Source organism: Cygnus olor, chromosome 9 (assembly GCF_009769625.2).
Source record: "Cygnus olor isolate bCygOlo1 chromosome 9, bCygOlo1.pri.v2, whole genome shotgun sequence".
In the NCBI taxonomy this organism is placed as follows: Eukaryota; Metazoa; Chordata; class Aves; order Anseriformes; family Anatidae; genus Cygnus; species Cygnus olor.
Window position 1 is genome coordinate 11662443 of NC_049177.1, and position 19131 is coordinate 11681573.

A 19131-nucleotide genomic window follows, 5' to 3' on the forward strand; every position below is an offset into this window, starting at 1 on the left:
GAGGTCCCAAAGGGCTCGTTGCCGCTTGTCCTGGCAGGGGCTGGGGGCAGACCCTGCTCTCCTTGCCCTGCACGTCTCGCAGGGCGCTGTCTGCCAGGGGCACTTAGCCCACCGCAGGCGCGGGGTGCCGAGGAGCGGCAGGGCTGTGCTGCTGCTGCTGGCGCCTATCAGGGCTCACGGCCAGATGAGCTGCTGGGGGCACGGCCAGCTTTTGCTCCAAAAACGCTCTCTGGGATGCTATATAAAACAGCGGTATTTAATGCTCCTGCGCCTTCATTTCTCGGCGAGGATGCAGGGTGACAACACCATGTGATACCCCAGGGTGTTAACAGCTGACACAGAGCCCAACGCAACCACGGTTCCTGAGGCTCACCGGTGTCCCCTGGGTGGGGACGGCATCCTCCACGTGCCAGGTGATGGGGAATGACATTGAAAATTTAGCCACGCACTTCTATCGAAACAGCCCATGGTGGATGTACAGGGGTGGCACTGAAATGTCCATCACAGGTTTCATAGCAAGGAGAGGCCAGTTAACACCTCTGAGAGCTCAAGGGAAATATTTGAGGCTGGCCAGCAGTGGCAAGGTAGGTTTGAAGGGAACCGCGTGGGTACAAACCCACCCTCATCTGCCAGGGAGAATAAGACAATCCTACCTTTTTAGGAGAGAAAACACCCAGGGTGCCTCCGTCCTCCCTCATGGCCACCCCCATCTCGGCCAGCAAGGCTTCCCTGCAGGAGCAGCAGGAGCAGAGGTTGTCAAAGACACTCTGGACCCCACAGCCACCCGCCTCCACCCACCGCACGTCCCCACTGGTGGTGATCCAGCCTGGGTAATGCCCCATGCCCGCCGGGTGCTGCAGCCCTGTGCAGAGTAGCCAGGGCAGGGCTGGAGCCCACGTGGAGATGGTGGATGGTGCTGAGGGGCCTGGGAGGCACCAAACTGCCCCCATCCCGTCCCACGTGCCGAGAGGCTGCAGGCAAGAAGAGGGTCAGGCGCAGGGACCCTGACCCACCTCTCCATCCGGATTGCCTCTGTCCTGCGCAGCTTCTCCTCCCATGTCTCGTTCAGCTCAGCAATGATCTTCTCTGTTTCCTGGCGGGGTGAGCAGGGCTCAGCATTTTGTATGGCCCAGCGACCTGTGCACCTGGGCTGGGCTCAGCCCCCGAGGGAGCCGGCCCTGCTCTCAGGCTGCTTTCAAGGGGCTGCGGCAGCGCTGCGCTCACATTTTCCCTTCATCCCCTTGCTCTGCTGGGAGTGCTTGTCCCACAGCAAAGGCAGCCCCCGGCTGGACCCTGCTGCGCCAAACCCGCTCCCTATCCACGGCACCTTGTGGCTCTGGGTCCATAGGATCACAGAGTGATAAGAGTCTTCTGGGTTGGAAAAGACCCTCAAGGTCACCAAGTCCAACCATCAACTTGACATACTGAGTCCCATCCCTAAGCCCTGTCCCTAAATGCCACATCCACGCGTCTCTTAAATACCTCCAGGGATGGTGACTGCACCACCTCCCTGGGCAGCCTGTTCCAACGCCCAACCACCCTTTCTGTTCAGAAATTCTCCCTAATGTCCCATCCAAACCTCCCCTGACACGACTTGAGACTGTTTCCTCACTTGTCCTACCACTTGTCGCCCGAGAAAAGAGACCGACACCTCGCTGCAACCTCCGTTCAGGCGCTTGTAGAGGCTGGGGGGGGCTCCAGCCATTTCCAGCAGGGTCCTCCCCACCTGCAACTCGCTGTCCTCGTAGCCAGGCCCCGAAACTGGACGCAGCGCTCGAGGCGCAGTCTCACCACAAGGGGACAACCACCTCCCTGGTCCCGCTGGCCACGCTGTTTCTGAGGCAGGCCAGGATGCCGTCGGCCATCTTGGCCACCCGCGCACAACGCTGGCCCACACTTGGGTGACTGTTGACCAGCACCCCCGGGTCCTTTTCTGCTGGGCAGCTTTCCAGCCACTCTCCCCCGAGCCACAACGGGGTTGCAGTGACCCAGGCACAGCACCCAGTGCCTGGCCTTGCTGGATGTCGTGCGGCTGGATGCGGCCCAGCCAGCCAGCCCGTCCCGGTCCCTCCGCAGAGCCCTCAGGCAGATCACCGTTCCTGCCCAGCCTGACAGCCCTCTGTCTGCTCGCTTCCAGAGGGAAGAGAGGAGCAGAACATGCCACCTCCTACCTTAAGCCTTTCGATGGCCTCTTCGCTGCCTGGAGCAAACATGATGCGCTCGTGGAGGCTGGCAACAGAGGCGGCGCGGCTGGAGAGAGCTGACAGGGAGGAAGAGGGGCTGATGCCGGCAATGGCGTTGGTCACTGTGGAGAGATTGTCATGGCGTTGGCTCAGCTCTGCCCCACTAGTGCCATTATTGTTCTCAAAGTCGGACACATCTACGGGCGGGGAAGGAGAGGGACGGGACGGGGGGAAGACACAAGGGCAGGAAGAAGGAAGAGAGAGAGAAAGAAGATAGAGACAAGAAAAGCTGTTGGGAAAAAAAAAAGTGGCAAGAAGAAAGACAAAAATCAAAAGAAAAAGGCACAGCATTGGCAGAGCAGGCCAGCAGCAGGGCACGGCTCCCATGCCTTGGCCCCAGCCTGGGACTGTTGTTGGCAGCAGTGCGGTAATGGCCTGGGAGCCCTTCCTGGCCTACCGGGGGTGCTTTGTGGCAGCACGGGGTGCCCAAACTGCCCCGGCCATCCTCCCCCCTGGGCATGGGGCGCTCTGCCCTGCCCTGCTGCCCCATACTAGCTGGATTTGGGGGCGACCGGTATTTGGGGAAGGCAAGGAGAGACAGGTGCCCCGCCCTACAAAGGGGCAAGCCCAGCACCCTTCCCACGGCGAAGGGAGGCAGCCCAGCTGCCAGCGCAGAGGCTCACGGGCACAAGCTTCCCCAGCTGCAGTATGCTCTCGCCATTTGCCCTGGTGGCAGAAATGCTGTTCTGGCCCCGAGAAGTCGCAGTGAGGAGGAGACGGGACAGGGGCACATGCTCCCGGTGGCAGCTCAGCCCGTGGCAGTGGGGACGCAGTCTCCAGCAGCCTGGGCAGGTGCCGGGTCCCGTCTCCCAGCGGGATGCTCGCAGCCGCTTCCACTGCCCGACCCACGCAGAGATGGGTCGGGATCCCTTATCTGAGGGCCACCGCTTCTAGGGGACTGCCAGCTCCCGATGGAGAACAAGAGCCCCATCACTTTGTGGAGCCCCCCTGCCTCCAATTCGTCCTGTTCCTCCGATGCCCCCCGAATGGCCCTCAGCAGGACTGGTCACTGAGGTGTCCCAAGGCCACTCGCACCACACTGTGCTTTGCCTGGCGCTTTTTTCTCCCAGGAGCACGGACCGTGCCCGCACAAGCAGCGCCAGCAGCAGCAACCAGCCCAGCAGCAGCAACAGCAGCAGCAGCAGAAGCAACGGGAAACACAGCGACAGCATGGGAGAGCGGGTCCTTATGGTGAACGCACCGCTAGCGCCCTGCCTGGCAGATTTGCAGTGCCTCACCCTGCAGAATGCATGTCCTGGGCTTGGCGAGGGCACGGGCGCAGTGCAGAAATGTCCCTGTGCCACCCGTCCCCCCAGCAGGGCACCAGGCTCCACTGCTGCCCCTTCGCTAGCGCCCTGGGGCCAGCTCTCGCTGCCCTTTCCCATGCTGCACGCATGCTCCTCGGCACAGCCTGAGCCTCCCAAAAGCAGAGAAGCAACACAGAATACCAGTGATGGGGAATACACACATTTGGATCCTTCCGCAGCAGGATGGGCTAAGAGAGAGAGAGGGCAGGGAGCAGGGGGGAAGACAAAGAAAACAGAACAAGAGTGGGTTCATCTCGGTAGGATTCATGGCAGCCTGAAAGCACGGGGAGGAGAGGACACGGACCCCGAGCATCCTCCTGGCGCCTCGGCCGGGCGCCCTGCGGGATGCTGGCAGTGGGAAATGGGGGGGGGGGCAAGAGGGCTGCTGGGGCAAAGCAGCTCCTCCGGGATGGCACACGTGCGTGCAGGGCCCGCCAGAGGCGTCCCAGCAGGGGTGGTGGCAGTGGGGGGACGCAGCTGTGCCCCCTGCTGCATGGCAGGGCGGACGACAAGATGGCCGAGGCGCAGGGCAGGACACGGGGTGGCTCTGGGGACGTCCCCTCCGAGACACCAGCCTGCCTCTGCCCAGCGCCGCCCTGGCGCGGTACCTACTGTCAATGATGTCCCCGAGACCCTGGGCGTAGAGAAGGTCACGCAGGCGGGCCACCTCGTCCTTCAGCTCCCGGATGAGCTTGTTGTTGGGGTCCTCATTGATGACGGCGTTGCAGCGGATCTGCTTGGCGCGGTCGGCATACCTGGGGAGAGGCACAACCCTGAGCAGCTGGGTCCCAAAACCTCCCGTGCCCTCGTCTAGCTCTCCATCCAGAGCCTACCTTAAAGTGCTGAGGGTCTCATCGTAGTTGATGTCGGCGGGGCTGAGCGCAGCGACCATGGCGGTCCTGGAGTTGCCCCCTGCCCGGAGAGATGCCAGGCTTCAGCAGGGCGGCTGTCCCTGCGGGGGCCGTCACCCCCTGCCTTGCCCCCCCACCAAGCCCTGCGCCCGTGTCCTCACCCAGGTTCTCCCGCAGCAGCCAGGTTAGCACCGAGTCCCGGTAGGGGATGAAATCCGTCTTCTTCTTCTTCTTGTTCTGGGGAGAGGGAGCAGAGGGATGGGCTGCCAGGCTGTTCGCTCTCCTCCAAGCAAACACCGCGGCCGGTGCCAGCGCTGTCCCCAGCCGCACTGGGCTGAGCAGTGGGCACCCCCGATGGGGGACGGCTCTGCCGGGAGGTGTCTAACGAGGGCTGTGCAGCAACCAGGACACAAAGGGATCTGCACAGCCCACAGGTGCCCAGGTGGCACCTCACCCCTAAAGGGCTCGTTGCAAACCACCCCGCAACCCACTTCCACCCTTGTAAACCCAAATCCACCCAGCCCTGCCCGAGCACATACCTTATTTGGCCCTGAATCCTGCAAAGAAAGCAGAGAGACTGTTTAGCTCTGTTGCAAGCAGATGAGAGCAGGGGGGAGGGAGGTGACAGCGAGCTACTCCCCTCCTCTTCACCCAGCACAGGACCCCAGGTGCTCCATCTCTGGGAGCTGGGAGCTTGGGTGCTCCATCCCGGATGGCTGGGCGTCCCACCCCCCCTCCAGGTACCTACCATTTCGGCCAGAGCAGAGATGACTTTCCCCAGTGTGGTCAAGGACTTGTTGATGTTTGCTCCTTCCTGGTGGAGAGACCAAAAGCCCAGATCCTCAGGCCCTGTTTCGGAGCAGCGCTAAAGCCCGGTGCACCGAGAGGATGGAGAAGCCCCAGCACAGGGTGGGCAACCAGCAACTGGTCTTACTGGGCAACCAGCACCTCCCAGCTGGGGCTTGCGGACCCTGCTGGCACTGGCACTGGACAACTCTCAGACAAAACACCGCTGAGGATGTGGCAGTTTCCAATGTAGCGTGCAAGGAATCAGGCAGGGAAAGGACAAGTGGCACCCAGGGACTGCCTGCCGGACCCGCGCCACGCTCTCACCTTCAGCCTCGTGCCCTTCGCACCGGTGGAGTCAGCTCGCTCGCTCCCAGCCAGGTCCACCAGGCTGATTTTGCTGACCTGCAGGCACAGACAGCAGCTGTGGCGGGCTCGGCTCATGCCTAGCGCGTGGGCAAACTGCCCCCCACCACGGAGCTGCGCCGTCAGCAAGGTGGGAGAAAACGCCTTCAGCAAACGTGAGCCTGTTCTGGAGGCGGAGGTGGGTTTGACCAGAAGCAGGGCTCGCATTCTTTCCAGAAGTGACAGTGGCCACATGGGGCCAGAGATGTCCCTCCACAGTGGTCTGGGAGCCCAGAGTGTGGCTGGGACTTAACCCCCATCACGTTTCAGCCCCGCACCAGCCACACGGTGTCCCCCCAGGCACTGCGGCACACGGAGCCCTTGCAGCGTTCCCCTGGGGCTCTGCCCCCACCTTCTCAGTGGTGATGTTCGTCTCGGCATCATGTCGCTTCTGGGTGAAGATGATGTTGAAGACGGCGTGTGAGCGGCTGCTGGTCTCGTTCATGTTGGTGGCAGCCACCGTGCTGCGGGGAGAGGAGGGCTGAAGGTGTGACACTCTGCAGGGGACACCAGAGCGGCTGGGGACAGGTTGAGGACAGGGAAGGTGATGGGAAGGCCACTGTGGCCACGAGAGGACTCTGGGCTCCAGGAGTGACCGGTCAAATCGGGTCACATCCTGCCTCGCCTGGGGACCTCAGGCCCTGCCCACAGCACCAGGGACACAAGCTTCAGCCCACGCGTAGGTGCCTGGGGAGACTCTTTGGGGACATCTGGAAGCCCTTCAGATCCTGGTGTTCTGCTCCCCCACTCACCGGGCCTTGTTCCCTGAGTCCATGAGATCCTGGATGTCATTGTAGGAGGTCACAGCCAGCTTGGAGAGGTCCTCAACATAGGGGCCCATGAGGGGATGCTCCCTCACCCGCAGGTTCCCCTTGTTCTTGGGGTTCAGGAGGTCTCTCACCCGCTCGCAGTATATCTCCATGTAGCTCACCTAGGGACAGCACGCGCGGGGCTCTGGGTTTCACTCTGAAGTCACACACGGCCGGGCGCACGCTGCCATCACGCCAGGCCTCCACCAACCCATCCCGCCCCCGGGAGGCTCGGGCCGGAGCAGGCAGGAGGCGCGGTGCCTTACCTCCACAGAGTAGGACATGTTGTCGTTGGTCGTGTCGTTGATTCGGGAGAAGAGGTCCTCACACAGCTGCGGGGGAAAGAGCCAGGCTGCTCAGTCCCTGAGCAGAGGGATGCTCCACTCTGGGGCAGCCAAGCCACGAAGATTTCCACCTTCTTGCCCCAAAAGCCAGAGCAGCAGCGATGGGACAGCTCTTGCCGGGGTGGCAGGAAGGCCCCTGATAATGTGGAGGGGACCAGCACCTGCAGAGCCTCTCCCTGCTTTGTAGGGACTTGGGCACAGTCCCTTGCTCACATGAACACCCGCCTCACAGCCCGACCAAACCTCTGCTCCACCCACCTTGAGCCCTAGGGCCTGGGTGAAGCTCCTCGTGGTCCCCCCCGACCTGCAGCTCGTCTCCCCCGCTTCTCCTTCCCTCCCAACCACCCTTCTCCCTCGGGCACCCCGCTCAGGTTAGGGGGAGCCTTTCTCCAGGCGGTACCTGTGGGATGATGCCTTGCTGGTCCTTCTCCTGCTTCCCCATCATGGTGTAGGATTTTCCAGCCCCTGTCTGCCCGTAGGCAAAGATACAGACGTTATAGCCTTCGAAGGCATGCTGCAACATCTCCTCGCCAATGTCCCGGTACACCTGCTTCTGGGATGCATAATTGATGTCTGCAGGCTGCAGAGAGGAGAGAGGAGCGATCAGAGGAGGCCATCCTGCTGCATCCCAGCCCAGCTGCGGGCTCCAGCCAGGCTCTGGCTCCCCGCTGCTTACCGTGGTGTGGGACCAGTAGGAATAGTCAAAGCTGAAGCTTTTTGGTGTCTCTTTGGGTTGCTTCGGGTTCAGGATGGCTGGGGACAGAGAGGGATGTGAGGAGACCAGGTGGTACCATCGCCTCCTGCATCCTGGGCAGGCTGCGACGGGCTTGGTCCCAAACAGTTCCCTGCGGGCTGGAAATCAGGACGGGGTCCCTCCAGCTCCACTGCGGGGGCCAGGGAGAAGGGCAAAGGCTCTCCAAAACGCCCCGGTGAGCGTGGCTCAGGGAAGCTGCTCCTTCCCTTGGGCTGCCTCCTGCTCCACCACGCACCCGCAGCAGCGCTGCAGGCACGGAGGTCCCAGCCCTCCCTGGCCCCACAGCCCTACATGGGGGCCACGAGTGGGGCAGGAGCAGCCGCGGGGGGCTCTGCCTCCTGCTTGCTCTGTGTTTTATTTTCAGTACCTGATCCCCCTGCAGCAGCAGGGTGATTAATGCCCTGTGTTAAACCACCAGCGGAAACAAGAGCCTGCTTTTTCCCATCCCCTGGTGAAAAGGACGTTGCCATGGAAATTGGAGACTGCATCTCTTCTCTTTCTCACTCGTTCGATGCCTTTTTTTTTTTTTTTCCTTTCTCCCCACCCCGTAGAGTGTTTATGATGTTTTTTTTCTGAAATAACAGGCACTCAGAGAGATGCGTCAGAAGAAACCCAAAGCGGCAGGGCAGTCACGGGATGCGGCGCTCAGCCATCTCCGGTGACATTGAAACGCCCTTGCGGGTCAGGAGGGGTGCCACGGCCCCGGCCGGGCTGCATGGGGGGGCTGGGGGGCGCAGTGCCCACGAGAGGGGCACTCGGCTCCCTGCAAGGGCCTGCCAGGGTGCGGAGGTGGCAGTAGGACCAGGGTGCTCCCAGCCACCGGCACCGCCACCGCTGCGGTGCTGGGGCTTTGCCGAGCAGCTGGAGGAGCCGCACAAATTCACCCCGTATCACAACGTCTCCCCCAGGGTGGGATGCTCGGCTGCTGTCCTGCTGTGTGTCCATCCGCACCCCCCCCAGCACGCCAGCAGCGTGGCCTGCCTGCACCGAGGCACGCGGTGACCCAGCGCACTCCTGCTCGGGATGGCTGGGGGGAAAAAAACACTACTTGTTCTCCTGCGCTCCGTACACGCTGGGTCCTAAATTAATGATGAAGCCTGCCCACGAGTGCCAGGGTCGCTAGGGAACGGGCTCGGCCGTATCAGATGGACAAGCATGCCCTTGACCACGAAGGTGACAGAGGAGGCGAGGGGACAGGAGGTGAGGGGACGGGAGGAGAGCTGCCACCGCTCCTGGTCCCAGCACGCCAACACGCACTCGCCGCGTGCAGGGTCCTGCGCTGGCCAGGACAGACAGGGTGACAATAGCCAGGGCGGACAGGGTGCCGCTGAGCTGTACGTCTGCAGCCGGACCAGAGCCAGAGGCTGGCTATAAAGGCCAGCAGGGCGGGAAGCGGGGTCAGGACCAAAAACCGCAGCAGGGAGCTGCCGGCAGCCAAAGCTCATGGCCACAGCCCAGGCTGCGCCTCCAGGAGAAGGGGCTCAGACGCCCCCTGAGCCGCCACCAGGCGCAGGTCCCTGTCGAGACCCGGACCTGGGTGGCACCGTGCCTCCCCGGGGGCCGGGGATCACCCACCTACGTGCGGGGCCCCTCTGGGCAGAGGTGGCTGCAGGGGCAGGCAGAGCATCTCCGGTGCCTTCTGGCCAGATGTGCACGTTGTGGGGCCGACGGCCTCGCGGCGCTTTGGGACTGCCCCGGGGGGAAGCCGAGGGGTGGATGGGAGCCTCGGACGTGCGGGGGCAGCAACGGGAAGGGGCTGGCTTGGGGAGGCTGCTGCCGGCACCGGTGCCGTCTGTGCCGGGCACGGGGCTGAGGAGGGGCCGGGGATGGCACCGAGCGGCTCCGGGTGCCTGGCAGCCCCAGCTGTGGCCGCCCAGCTGCCCGGGGGGGGCAAGTCCCCAGCCTGGACGGGGCTGGGAAATGGAGGAGAGGAAGCGTGCCACGACCCGCTGTGTCTCCCCTCCCGTCCCTGAAGCTGAGGCACTCTCTGTGCCCCTTTCTTTTCTGGTTATTTGCCACTGAGTGGATGGACGCTGCCGGGGGGCTTTCCCTCACCGCCCTTCCTGTTACTGCTTGAGCCCCACCTGTGCGTGGGGACCCCCGGGGTTTCGCAAAGCTGGCCAAAGGGGAGGGGGAAAAAAGGAGGCGGGGAGGAAAGAGAGACAAGAGAAGGAGGAGGAAAACATCTGGAGATATCCCTGGGCTTTGCGACAAACAAGGGACAAGTATTGAGCAGGATAAAGCAGAAAAACCACGCAGAGAGAAAAAAATCATCATATTTTAAATCCCTGTGTTTTGCCATGACAACTAACATCTCTCAAGGCCTCAGGCTAGAATGAAACCCTGGAGAGCAAATGTCGGGGGGGGAATGCTTGGAAAAACGCCTGGGCTGGCAGCACCGCGGCCGGGCTCCTCCTGCCCCCGGCTCCCAGACCCCTGCCATTCAGCGCCGCGCTCGCCCAGGGGGACGCGGCTCCAGCCGGGGAATATTAATGGGCTCATGGGAAGGAAGCCGGGGTCCCCCCCCAGTCCCTGCAGCACCGCCAGGGGAACAAAGCAGCAGTGTTGGTGGGTGGGTGGCCACCGCGAGCCAAAGGGGGCGGCGGCTTGAAATTTGGGGGAAAAAAGGGCTGCAGAGAAGGTCTGGCTCCTTCCTCCCCATCTCCCTTCCCCAGCCGCCCCCTGTGCCCAGTGGGGCTTAATGAATTACGCCGAATTAATTATGCAGAGCACAGACCCCCTCCAGCCACGCCAAGGGGATCAGCCTGGGCTTTGTCGATTCATCGCCCAGCGGCTGCAGCGGGGCGCGGGGGAGAAAAACCTCGCAGTCAGCAAAGGGCCGGCTGGGAGCTGCGGCCGTGGCGCCCACGTTGGCTGGGGGGGGGACATGCCCGACTGAACGGCTGCCACGCTCCGAACCTGATCCTTCTTGCACCCCAGGGACCCACCAGACGCCCCCAGCACGTCACGCTCGAGCATCCTTGCCGGCGGCGCGCGCCATGGGGGTGGCTCGCGCCAGCGCTTCCCCCGCCGCCGGTGACGCAGGAAGCTCCAGCCCAGCGGGCGGGCGGGAGTTATTTTCGATGCCGTCCCATCTGGAGGCTTTCAGAGCCAAAGAGAAGGGACGCGGCCACCATTTCCACCACGAGCACCTACGGCCTGTTATTTAAAGAGGGGTCGATCCCTGCTCCAAAGCCCTGCCCCTCCATCGCACCCGCACGGCGACTCCCGGCCCTGCTGACGCAGGGACGGGGCGTGCGTTACCCTGATCCCCCCCCCCACCCTGGTTTACGGGGGTGGCCCCCGCGACGGTACTCACTGGTGGTGCTTCCCGACATCTGGATGATGCATTTGGACTCCCGGCTCATCTCCCGGGAGTTGAAGGGCCGGACGCGCACCGCCACCTTGACAGACGCTCCCGCCATCGCGCCAGCCGGAGGTGGTGCTGCTAACGGGGAGCGGCGGCTGTCCTGCGCGGGGGAGAAGAGGGGGTTAGGAGAGCTTGCGCGTGAATCCCCACATCGCGACCCTGCCGGAAAAATGGATGAAAGGCCGAGCCCAAATCGAGCCAAGAGGACGGGGTTTCCAGCGGGACTAAACCCTTTGGGAACCCAGCACCAGTGCTCGCCAGCCACGCGCCCCGTGGTACCCCTTTTGGGTTCCCACAGCCAGGGACAGGGCTACAGGGCACAGCCAGCATCACACCGGCCCCCAAGGGCAGTTCTTCCACCCCGGGGGGCCGACCTCAGGGAGCAGCTGTCCCCTTGCCCGCAGGTGAGCCCACGGCCCCGTGCCCATCCCCAGAGCCTCCTGCCTCCAGCCCTTGCACAGCAGGACCACGGGGAGGAAAACCAGCACATTTCAGCTCAAGGGCAGGTGGCAGGAGGAGGCTGACGGACAAGGTCAGACTGGATGATCTTCGAGGTCTTTTCCAACCTGAGCAATCCTGTGACCCTACGGCAAACATTTCTGTTTGCCCGTCAGTGCACTCGGTGCGGACTGATGGCCCCGACGTCCTGCCCCGCGCCACAGGGCTGGCACTCGATAGCTATTTTCCACTTAATCTAGCTAACCCAACGATCAATTATCTCACCAAGCAAGGGGCATCTCTGCCAGCAGAGCCCCAAAAGCCTCCGGGAGCGGGCAAGAGAAGGCACGAGGGCAGCGCAGGAGCAGGGGCATGGAGGAAGGGGCAGTGCCTGCAGGAGATGCACGGGGCAAGCACTGGCCCGGCTCCGGTTCCTTGAACCGCATCTAGTGGCAACCAGAGCAACGCAGATGGGTCCTCCTCAACACAAGACGGCCTTTCCCGTGGTACAAGTGAAAATAGAACTCAATTTGTGGAAAATGTGGAAGAAAGAAAAACCCACATAACAGTCCCAAGAGACAGGAACCGCTTTGAAAACAACTGGCTTTTGTCAGTTTGGTTTTCGGTCCCAAAAGGGGGAAAAAAAATAAAAATAACAACACATGTGCTCTGCCCAAAGGCAGGTATATTCATGGTGCAATGGAAAATTTGCAGCCAGACACTGGGGACAACAAACAATAAACTATGACCAAAAGGAAAGAGGAAAAAAAAAGTGTTTTTGTTTGTTTGTTGTTTACTGGGGGGTTGGTTTGGTTTGGTTTTTTTCTGCAAAATGACATGATATATCGCTGGGTGGAAGGGCTGCCGGGCCATTTCCCCCCGCAGCCCCCTCCAGCCCCATTTCTTCCCCCGCAGGCTTCCCCAGGTGCTCCCCTCACCGCGTGGCCTCGTGCTGCGGCCATCCCTCCCCACGTGCTGTGCTGGTGCCCCTCGGTCCTGCCAGCTCGGGGTCCCACCCCGGCCTGACCCTGGCCTCGTCCTCGAGCTAAAACTGTGCCTTCTGCTCCCCCGGAGGCCCCGTGCCCAGCACGAGCTGACTGCTCCAGCCACCTCCTTGCCTCGCCGCTATTCCCAGCCCCGTGCCCGCTGCAGAGCAGCAGCCCGGGCTCCATTTTCTGCCTTGAGCTGCTCCATCCATTTCCTTCAGCTTCCTCAGCTGCCAGCGCAGCCTCCCCCTCGCCCCGCTGCGCCTTCGCGGTCCCAGCGCTGCCATTCTCCGACCCGCGGCTGTGCTCTCGCCACGGCATCGAGACAAAGGCTGCCTGTGCCTGAGCCAGGCCGCTGCCGGGCCGCAGCCCCTTTGCGGGCCTCCTCCTCCCCATCATTTGGGGCGGGGGTCTCCGGCCAGCTGCAGCCCCCCACAGCCATGGGGCTGCCCCATAGGGAAGCCCGATGGACCTGGAGCTGCGGTTCCCCGGCAGGGCCCGCTGCCCCCAGCCACGAACCCCCGGCACCCTACGGAGAGAGGTGGGCGCGTGGCGGCGGGGAGCACTGCTTCCAGCCCCCCCGGCCCCACTCGCACGGCCGGCCGACGGCTCACGGGGCCGGGCTGGCAGACAGAGCGCGGCCCCTGCCCAGGGAGGGTCAGCCAGCGCCCGCTTAATCCGCCGTCGAGAGAAATTCAATAGCGCAGTCGGGCGGCGCTGGGAGCTGGTCCAGCAGCCCGCTTCTGGCGGGATCGGGGTGGGAGGCACGGAGGGAGCCCCCCGTGGGGCCACCGCGGCCGTGCGGCGCATCCCCTCCCGGCAAACCTCCCTCTCGGCCACCCCCAGCCCGAGAGCATGAGGGCTAGAGAGCAGCAATTAACGGGATCGGCTAAGATTAATTGGGCAGGGATAAGCCAGAGAGGGCTCCCGTAATCCCGAGGCTGCCCGCGCCAGCCCTGCCCCACCCCACCCTGCCACCGCCAAGGTGACCAGCGGGATGGGGCGCGCTGTCCCCCGGCGCCACCCGTCCCCCAGTGCCACCCGCAGGTAACACCTCCCAGAGGAACGCCGTGGGGACTTGCCACAGCCCCTTCAAGGAGAAACCTGTCCCCTGGGTGCTGCAGGGTGCCACCGGTCCAGCCACAAAAGGCTCGCCCCTCCCTAGCCCTGCGCCCCTCCGGGGACCCTCCCCACGGGGCTCCCGCTACCTCCATGATGTGACACAGCGGGGGCCGGCCACCTGCCCCTCCCAGCTCGATGGCAAAGCCCCTGTGTTGCCCCTGTCACCCAGGCCCTCAGGAATTGCTATTTATTTTTTTTCCCCCCCCTTTCGGTAGGGTTGCGCAGCCTCCACCCCAAGGGCCGCGGGAAGCATCTCCCCTCCATCCACCTGCCCCAAAATCAGCCCCCGGGGCTCCCCCTGCTCCCCGGGGGTGTCGGGGCAGCGCCCTCGCCCCCCAGACCCCCCTGGCAGCAGGACACCCCCGCTCCCCATCCCTTCTCCCTCAGCGCGAGGGGCCGTGACGGTGCAGTTTTTCGCCCTGCGGCACCGCGCGGGCTCGGGCAGCGCCCGGAGGCGAGCCGGGCCCCGTGGGGACAGCACAGGGCTGATGGCTTTGTCCCCCCCCCCCCACGGGCCACCTGCCCCGCTCCTCCTCACCACCCCGGCGTGGGACACGGCGTTGGGGCAGCCTCGTGTCACCTGCACCTTGCACGGCTTAAAGTTGTGGGGGGGGGGGGGCACTGGTAACGGGGCTTCTCCCACCCTCAGCCGGCCCCGGAGGCTGCGGACACCACCACGGGGGGGGGGGGGGGGGGGGGGGGGGACACGACGCTGGGTGCCGGCACCCCACGGGGAGCTGCGGTCACTCGTGGGGACGGGGGCGGCGCGTGTGCCACCGCGGCCACCCCCTCCCCGACAAAATGGAGGACGGGGCACGCGGCCGTACCAGACGAGGGGCTCGGCGGGGCGTGCGGGGACGGGGACAAAAGGGGGCTGAGCGGCGAGGCCCTGCGGCAGCCCCCAGCCCGCAGCCGCCCCCTCCTCCAGCCAGGCGCCCCCCACGACGCGGCGGCCCCCCCCTCGCCGTCCCCAAGGTCAGCGGCGGCGACTCGTCCTTGCCGCGCCCTCCGCCGCCGCCGCCCCCCGCCGTGCCGAGGGCCCCCCCCGGCCGCCTCCGCCGCCGCCGTTCACCCTGGAGCGGAACGACGACGGGATGGCTCTGCAGCCCAGCGCCAGCCACCTGCCGCGGAGGCGGGGCGGGGGGGGGGGGGCAATGGGAGCAGGCGGCTCGTGCTGGGCTGCCGAGCCCGTTACCGGGGCCGGTGCGGCGGGGACCACGGGGGGCATCGCCATCCCCTCCCCCCCCCCCCGGCGGGATCCTTCTGGAAGCCGGGGCGGCTCCCCCCGCCAGCCTCGCCTCGGTGCCCGCAACATGGCCGCCGCCCCCCACCCCACCCCCTCAGCCCGGCGCGGGGGGGGCCGGCGGCCGCATCCCGGTGCCGCAGCCCCAAGCGGGCGCGGCGGAGCGGTCCCTCCCGCCGCCGCCCCTACCTGTGCCCGGTGCCCGTGGCCGGCGGGGCGCTGCGCTCAGCCGCGGGCGGGGGGGGCCGGCATGGGGCCGCGCCGTGCGGAGCGGGGCCGGGGCTGGCGCCGGGGCCGGTGCCGGGGCTGGCGGCCGTGCCCGTGCCCGTGCCGGTGCCGGTGCCGGTGCGGGCGGTGTCAGCCCCGCCCCTGCGGCCCCGCCCGGCCCCGCCCCGCCCCCGCGCGCTGATTGGCTGCTGCCGTCCGGTGGGGGGGGTGGGAAGGGGGGGGGCGAGCCGGGGATGGAGCGGTGACGTCAGCGCATCCCCCCCCACCCCCCCCCACCCAAAAAAAAAGGGCCCCGCGCTGCGGAACCGCCGCAAGGGCGCGGGGAGGGGCGGGACCCCCGCGTCGCCACGGCAACCGTCGCCGTGGCAACCGTCGCCGTGGCGACCGTCACCGTGGCGACCGTCACCGTGGCGACCGTTACCATGGCAACCGGCGCCGTGGCAACCGCCGTTACCATGGCAACCGCCTGGCCCTGGTCCTCCCCCTCCCGTATCCTCGCCCCGCAGCTCCCGCGCCCGCTGCCCCCAGCCCGGGCACCGGTGCCCGCCGTGACCACCCCGGGCAGCGCGCGCTGCCCCACGGCACCGCCTGCCGCCACCGGCGGCGTGGGGACGGCGGGGCTGACGGGAGGCTGCGGGGGCACGCGGGGAGCCTCCGTGAGCCTCCGTGAGCCCCCGTGAGCCCCCGTGAGCCCCGCCGGCCGTGGTGTCACCCTGCGGCCGTCACACGGGGGGCACGGGGACATTTGCAGCGGTAGCCGTGCTGGTGGACGTTTGGGAAACCCCAATGGGAGAGCGCTGGGGCAGCAGGCCGGTGCTGGTGGCACATTAACCGGGCCACGAGGAGGCCAGGGCAGAGTCCGTGCCGGCGGGGAGAGCGCCGCAGCCTGGGGTCAGGGTCCGGGGGGACGCGGAGCGCTGCTGGCAGGGGATGCGCCGCGCCGCAGTGCTGGGCGCCAAGCGGGCCACGGCTGCCGCTTCTCTCCTCCGGGCTCGGCTGCGGGGCACGGCGGGGCACGCCATGGCCACCATCCCGCCACCCCAGGAGCTGCTGCGGCCGCTGGCCGTGCCGCAGAGGCTACTGCTGGGGCCGGGCCCCAGCAACGTGCCTCCCCGCATCCTGGCGGCCGGCGGCCGGCAGCTCCTGGGCCACATGCACCCCGAGATGCTGCAGGTGCCCCCATCCCCACGTCCCGCACCCCGTGGGGGGCCAGGACGAGGGGTGACAGCAACGCCGGTCCCCACCGCAGGTCATGGACGAGATCAAGGCGGGTATCCAGTACGCCTTCCAGACCCGGAACCGCCTGACGCTAGCCGTCAGCGGCACCGGCCACTGCGCCATGGAGGCTGCCCTCCTCAACCTGCTGGAGCGCGGCGACACCGTGCTGGTGGCCGTCAACGGCATCTGGGGACAGCGTGCTGCCGACATCGCCGGGAGGCTGGGTACGTGGGGATGGCCGGGCAGCACCCTTTAGGCTGCGGGCACCTGGCTGCGGGGGGGCTGCCAGGACGTGGCCTGCTCCCGAGGTCCTGCTGTCCCCACCCCGGTGGCGGTGGCCTCATGCGGCAGCAGAGGGCTCCGGGCTTTTTGTGGGGTGACGTCCCCCTGCGTACGGCGCCTTCTGGCGGGCCCCTGGTTAACGCCTGACCCATGTCCTGCGGCTGGAGGTGAGCCCAACCCTCCCTGTCCCTCTGCTCAAATCCCTCCCAGGTGCCGAGGTCCGCGAGCTGCTGAAGCCTCCAGGCGAGTACTTCACCCTGCGGGACATCCAGGAGGTGCGTGGCAGCTGCGGGGCAGCAGGCGCAGGGCCGGCCCCTCGGCAGCATTCACCCCCTGCTTTTTCCCCCCAGGGCCTGGCGCGGCACAAGCCCTCGGTGCTCTTCATCACCCACGGCGAGTCCTCCACGGGGGTGCTGCAGCCGCTGCAGGGGCTGGGCGAGCTGTGCCACCGGTCAGTGAGCCCCGACGTCCCCTGCCAGGGCCGGGATGTGGGGATTTACATGCTGGCATGCTGGGGCTGGAGACACAGGGGGTGGTGGCAGCAGGGGGTGGCAGGGCGAGGTGGCAGTGGTGTGGGGCTGAGCCCTGTCCTCCCCCAGGCACGGCTCCCTGCTGCTCGTGGATGCGGTGGCGTCGCTCGGGGGAGCACCCATCCTGATGGACCAGCAGGGTGAGAGCCACGGTGCCGCCGTGGGCACACGGGGGAGCAGAGGGGTCCCACATGTCAGGGCTCACACCCCCACCACCTGCTGCTTAGTGCTGATGCTGTCAGTAGCTGCCCTGGCTGCAGCTGCAGGCCCCGTCCCTCTCGGGGGACCATTGGGGTGCCAGTGCGTCCCCCAGAGCAGGGCAAACACGACCAGGACCTGCAGTGCATGTCCCCTGTGCTCTCCGCTGGTGGCAGAGTGTGGGGCCGGTGGGCTGGGGGCTCAGTGCGGTCCTTCTCGTGCAGAGATAGATGTCCTGTACTCGGGGTCCCAGAAAGTCCTCAGCGCCCCCCCCGGCAGTGCCCCCATCTCATTCAGTGAGCGAGCAAGGTAAGGGCGGCCCTGAGAGGCGATGGGGTTGGGGGCACAGGGGGCCACCATCCCCCCTGCTTTGCCAGCTCTCTGCTAGAGCTGTCCCCATGCAGCGGTGCCAACCCGATGCTTGCTCTGGGGCTGGCAGTGGGTAAGGGGGAACTCTGCCCTCCCCTCTGGTCTGGCTCCAGCCCTGCGCTCCGCTTTGCCAGGGAGAAGATGCTGAGGAGGAAGACAAAACCCCCGTCCTTCTACCTGGACATGGGCTGGCTGGCGAACTACTGGGGCTGCGACGACAAGCCACGCATGTGAGGGCAGGCTGTCCCGCCACGTGTCGCTTCCCTTCAACCCCAAAGCCCCCCTCCTCACCTAAATGCTCTGCCCCCCTGTGTGGGTCCCCTCGGCGGGGGCAGCAGGGCCCTGCCACCCCTCCCCATCGCCCGCCCTCCTCGCAGAGTCAGGCACCAGCCCCGGGGGTCTTGCACGAGCCACCCCGCGGGGGCTGAGCCCACCCGGGTGCTGCTGGGCTTTTGCAGGTACCACCACACGGCGCCCATCAACAGCTTCTTCAGCCTGCGGGAGGGCTTGGCCATGCTGGCGGAGCTGGTGAGCGGCGCGGGGCACCGGGACGGCTGAGACGGGTGATACCCGCGCCGTGGCAGGGTCTGGGGGGAGCCGCAGGTGCCTGGCTGTCCCCGGTAGCAGCGGCGAGGACCTACCGACTCCTCTGTGCCACCAGGGCCTGGAGAGCTCGTGGGAGAGGCACCGGGCCAACTGCACCCTCCTGTGCCAAGGGCTGCGAGAGCTGGGGCTCGAGCTCTTCGTGAAGGAGGAGGTGGGTGCAGGGAGCCCATCTCGCCGGGCTGCGTGGTGCCAGGCAGCTGGGAACGTCCCCAAGGGGGACTGGATGCTGGAGAGGAACCCCCAGCCTCCCTGCTGGGCTCCTCACGGGGCTCGCCAGGCCCAGGGAGGCAGCCGGGGGCTGCAGGTTGAGCCCCGTTCCTCTCTCCACCAGGCGGCGAGGCTGCCAACCATCACCACCGTCAGGGTGCCTGAGGGCTACGCCTGGCAGGAGATCACGGCCTTTCTGATGAACGAGCACGGCCTCGAGATTGCGGGGGGCCTGGGGCCCTCCGTGGGCAAGGTGGGCAGCGCGCTCCCCTCCCGCCGCCCCCCGGCCCCGCAGCTCGCCCAGCCCGCGTCCGTCGGTGGGGTACCCCACGGCTGACCGGTGCACGCTGAGTGCTGACTGCATGCCCCAAAAGGGGAATTGCTGCGTCTCATCGAGTGGCGACACACACAGTTAGTAGGGTCACATGTCTTTACCATGACTGAGAGTGATAGATAGGAAGAAACAGGGATGTGAGCATGTGCACACGCTGCTCCTCGCACGCCCCACGCTCTGTGGGAGCCGGTGCTCGCTGGGCACAGCCCAGGGTGGATTCTGCAGGGAGAAACTTGTCCTTCTCCTCCCAGGTCTTGCGAATTGGCCTCATGGGCTACAACTCGACCAAAGACAACGTGGACCGTGTGCTCGGGGCCCTGCGCGATGCCCTGCAGCGCTGCCGCCGGAGCAGGCTGTGAGCGTCGCGAGCCGGTGGGCTCCTCTGCCCACCGGGGGACCTGGCAGGAGGCGCTGCAGTCCCCAGGGACCCACACGGGGCCACACGGGGTGTGCGGGAGTGGGGCCCGTGCTGGTGGCGGTGGGCGGCCGTGCCTGCATGGG

The 19131-nt window shown here is 66.0% G+C and overlaps 2 protein-coding genes across 30 annotated transcripts in view; one reads left to right on the forward strand and one right to left on the reverse strand.

Moving 5' to 3' along the window:
* The window catches only part of KIF1A (kinesin family member 1A), a 37948-nt gene extending 22968 nt beyond the window's left edge, over nt 1–14980 (reverse strand). For 14 of the 29 annotated variants that reach the window (XM_040566758.1, XM_040566762.1, XM_040566760.1 and 11 more), the window contains exons 1-17: nt 14848–14980; nt 10819–10969; nt 7422–7498; nt 7146–7325; nt 6668–6733; nt 6345–6523; nt 5945–6056; nt 5515–5592; nt 5150–5215; nt 4941–4958; nt 4563–4638; nt 4384–4462; nt 4163–4305; nt 3712–3738; nt 2172–2380; nt 1014–1093; nt 654–729 (exon numbers count right to left, since the gene is read on the reverse strand). In XM_040566758.1, coding sequence (XP_040422692.1) covers nt 654–729; nt 1014–1093; nt 2172–2380; nt 3712–3738; nt 4163–4305; nt 4384–4462; nt 4563–4638; nt 4941–4958; nt 5150–5215; nt 5515–5592; nt 5945–6056; nt 6345–6523; nt 6668–6733; nt 7146–7325; nt 7422–7498; nt 10819–10924 — 1572 coding nt within the window. In that variant the 5' untranslated portion in view covers nt 10925–10969; nt 14848–14980. The remainder of the gene's footprint in view (nt 1–653; nt 730–1013; nt 1094–2171; nt 2381–3711; nt 3739–4162; nt 4306–4383; nt 4463–4562; nt 4639–4940; nt 4959–5149; nt 5216–5514; nt 5593–5944; nt 6057–6344; nt 6524–6667; nt 6734–7145; nt 7326–7421; nt 7499–10818; nt 10970–14847) is intronic. The other 15 variants (XM_040566768.1, XM_040566765.1, XM_040566775.1 and 12 more) reach the window with 3 other exon arrangements.
* A 572-nt stretch (nt 14981–15552) lies between these two features.
* Nucleotides 15553–18989, forward strand: AGXT (alanine--glyoxylate and serine--pyruvate aminotransferase). The gene is made up of 11 exons (XM_040567437.1): nt 15553–16059; nt 16136–16328; nt 16597–16661; nt 16737–16837; nt 16986–17056; nt 17339–17423; nt 17618–17713; nt 17942–18011; nt 18145–18240; nt 18421–18549; nt 18882–18989. The coding sequence occupies exons 1-11, from the start codon at nt 15817–15819 to the stop codon at nt 18987–18989; spliced, it is 1257 nt and encodes a 418-aa protein (XP_040423371.1). The 5' UTR covers nt 15553–15816.
* The last annotated feature ends 142 nt before the right edge of the window (nt 18990–19131 follow it).

What these genes read in the sequence shown, in the direction of transcription:
- AGXT (XM_040567437.1), top strand. Translation starts at nt 15,817, where the DNA reads ATGCGCCGCGCCGCAGTGCTGGGCGCCAAGCGGGCCACGGCTGCCGCT. An exon ending in CGACATCGCCGGGAGGCTGG is followed by an intron (nt 16,329 to 16,596) that starts GTACGTGGGGAT and finishes AATCCCTCCCAG; the next exon opens with GTGCCGAGGTCCGCGAGCTG. An exon ending in TGGGGCCCTCCGTGGGCAAG is followed by an intron (nt 18,550 to 18,881) that starts GTGGGCAGCGCG and finishes TTCTCCTCCCAG; the next exon opens with GTCTTGCGAATTGGCCTCAT.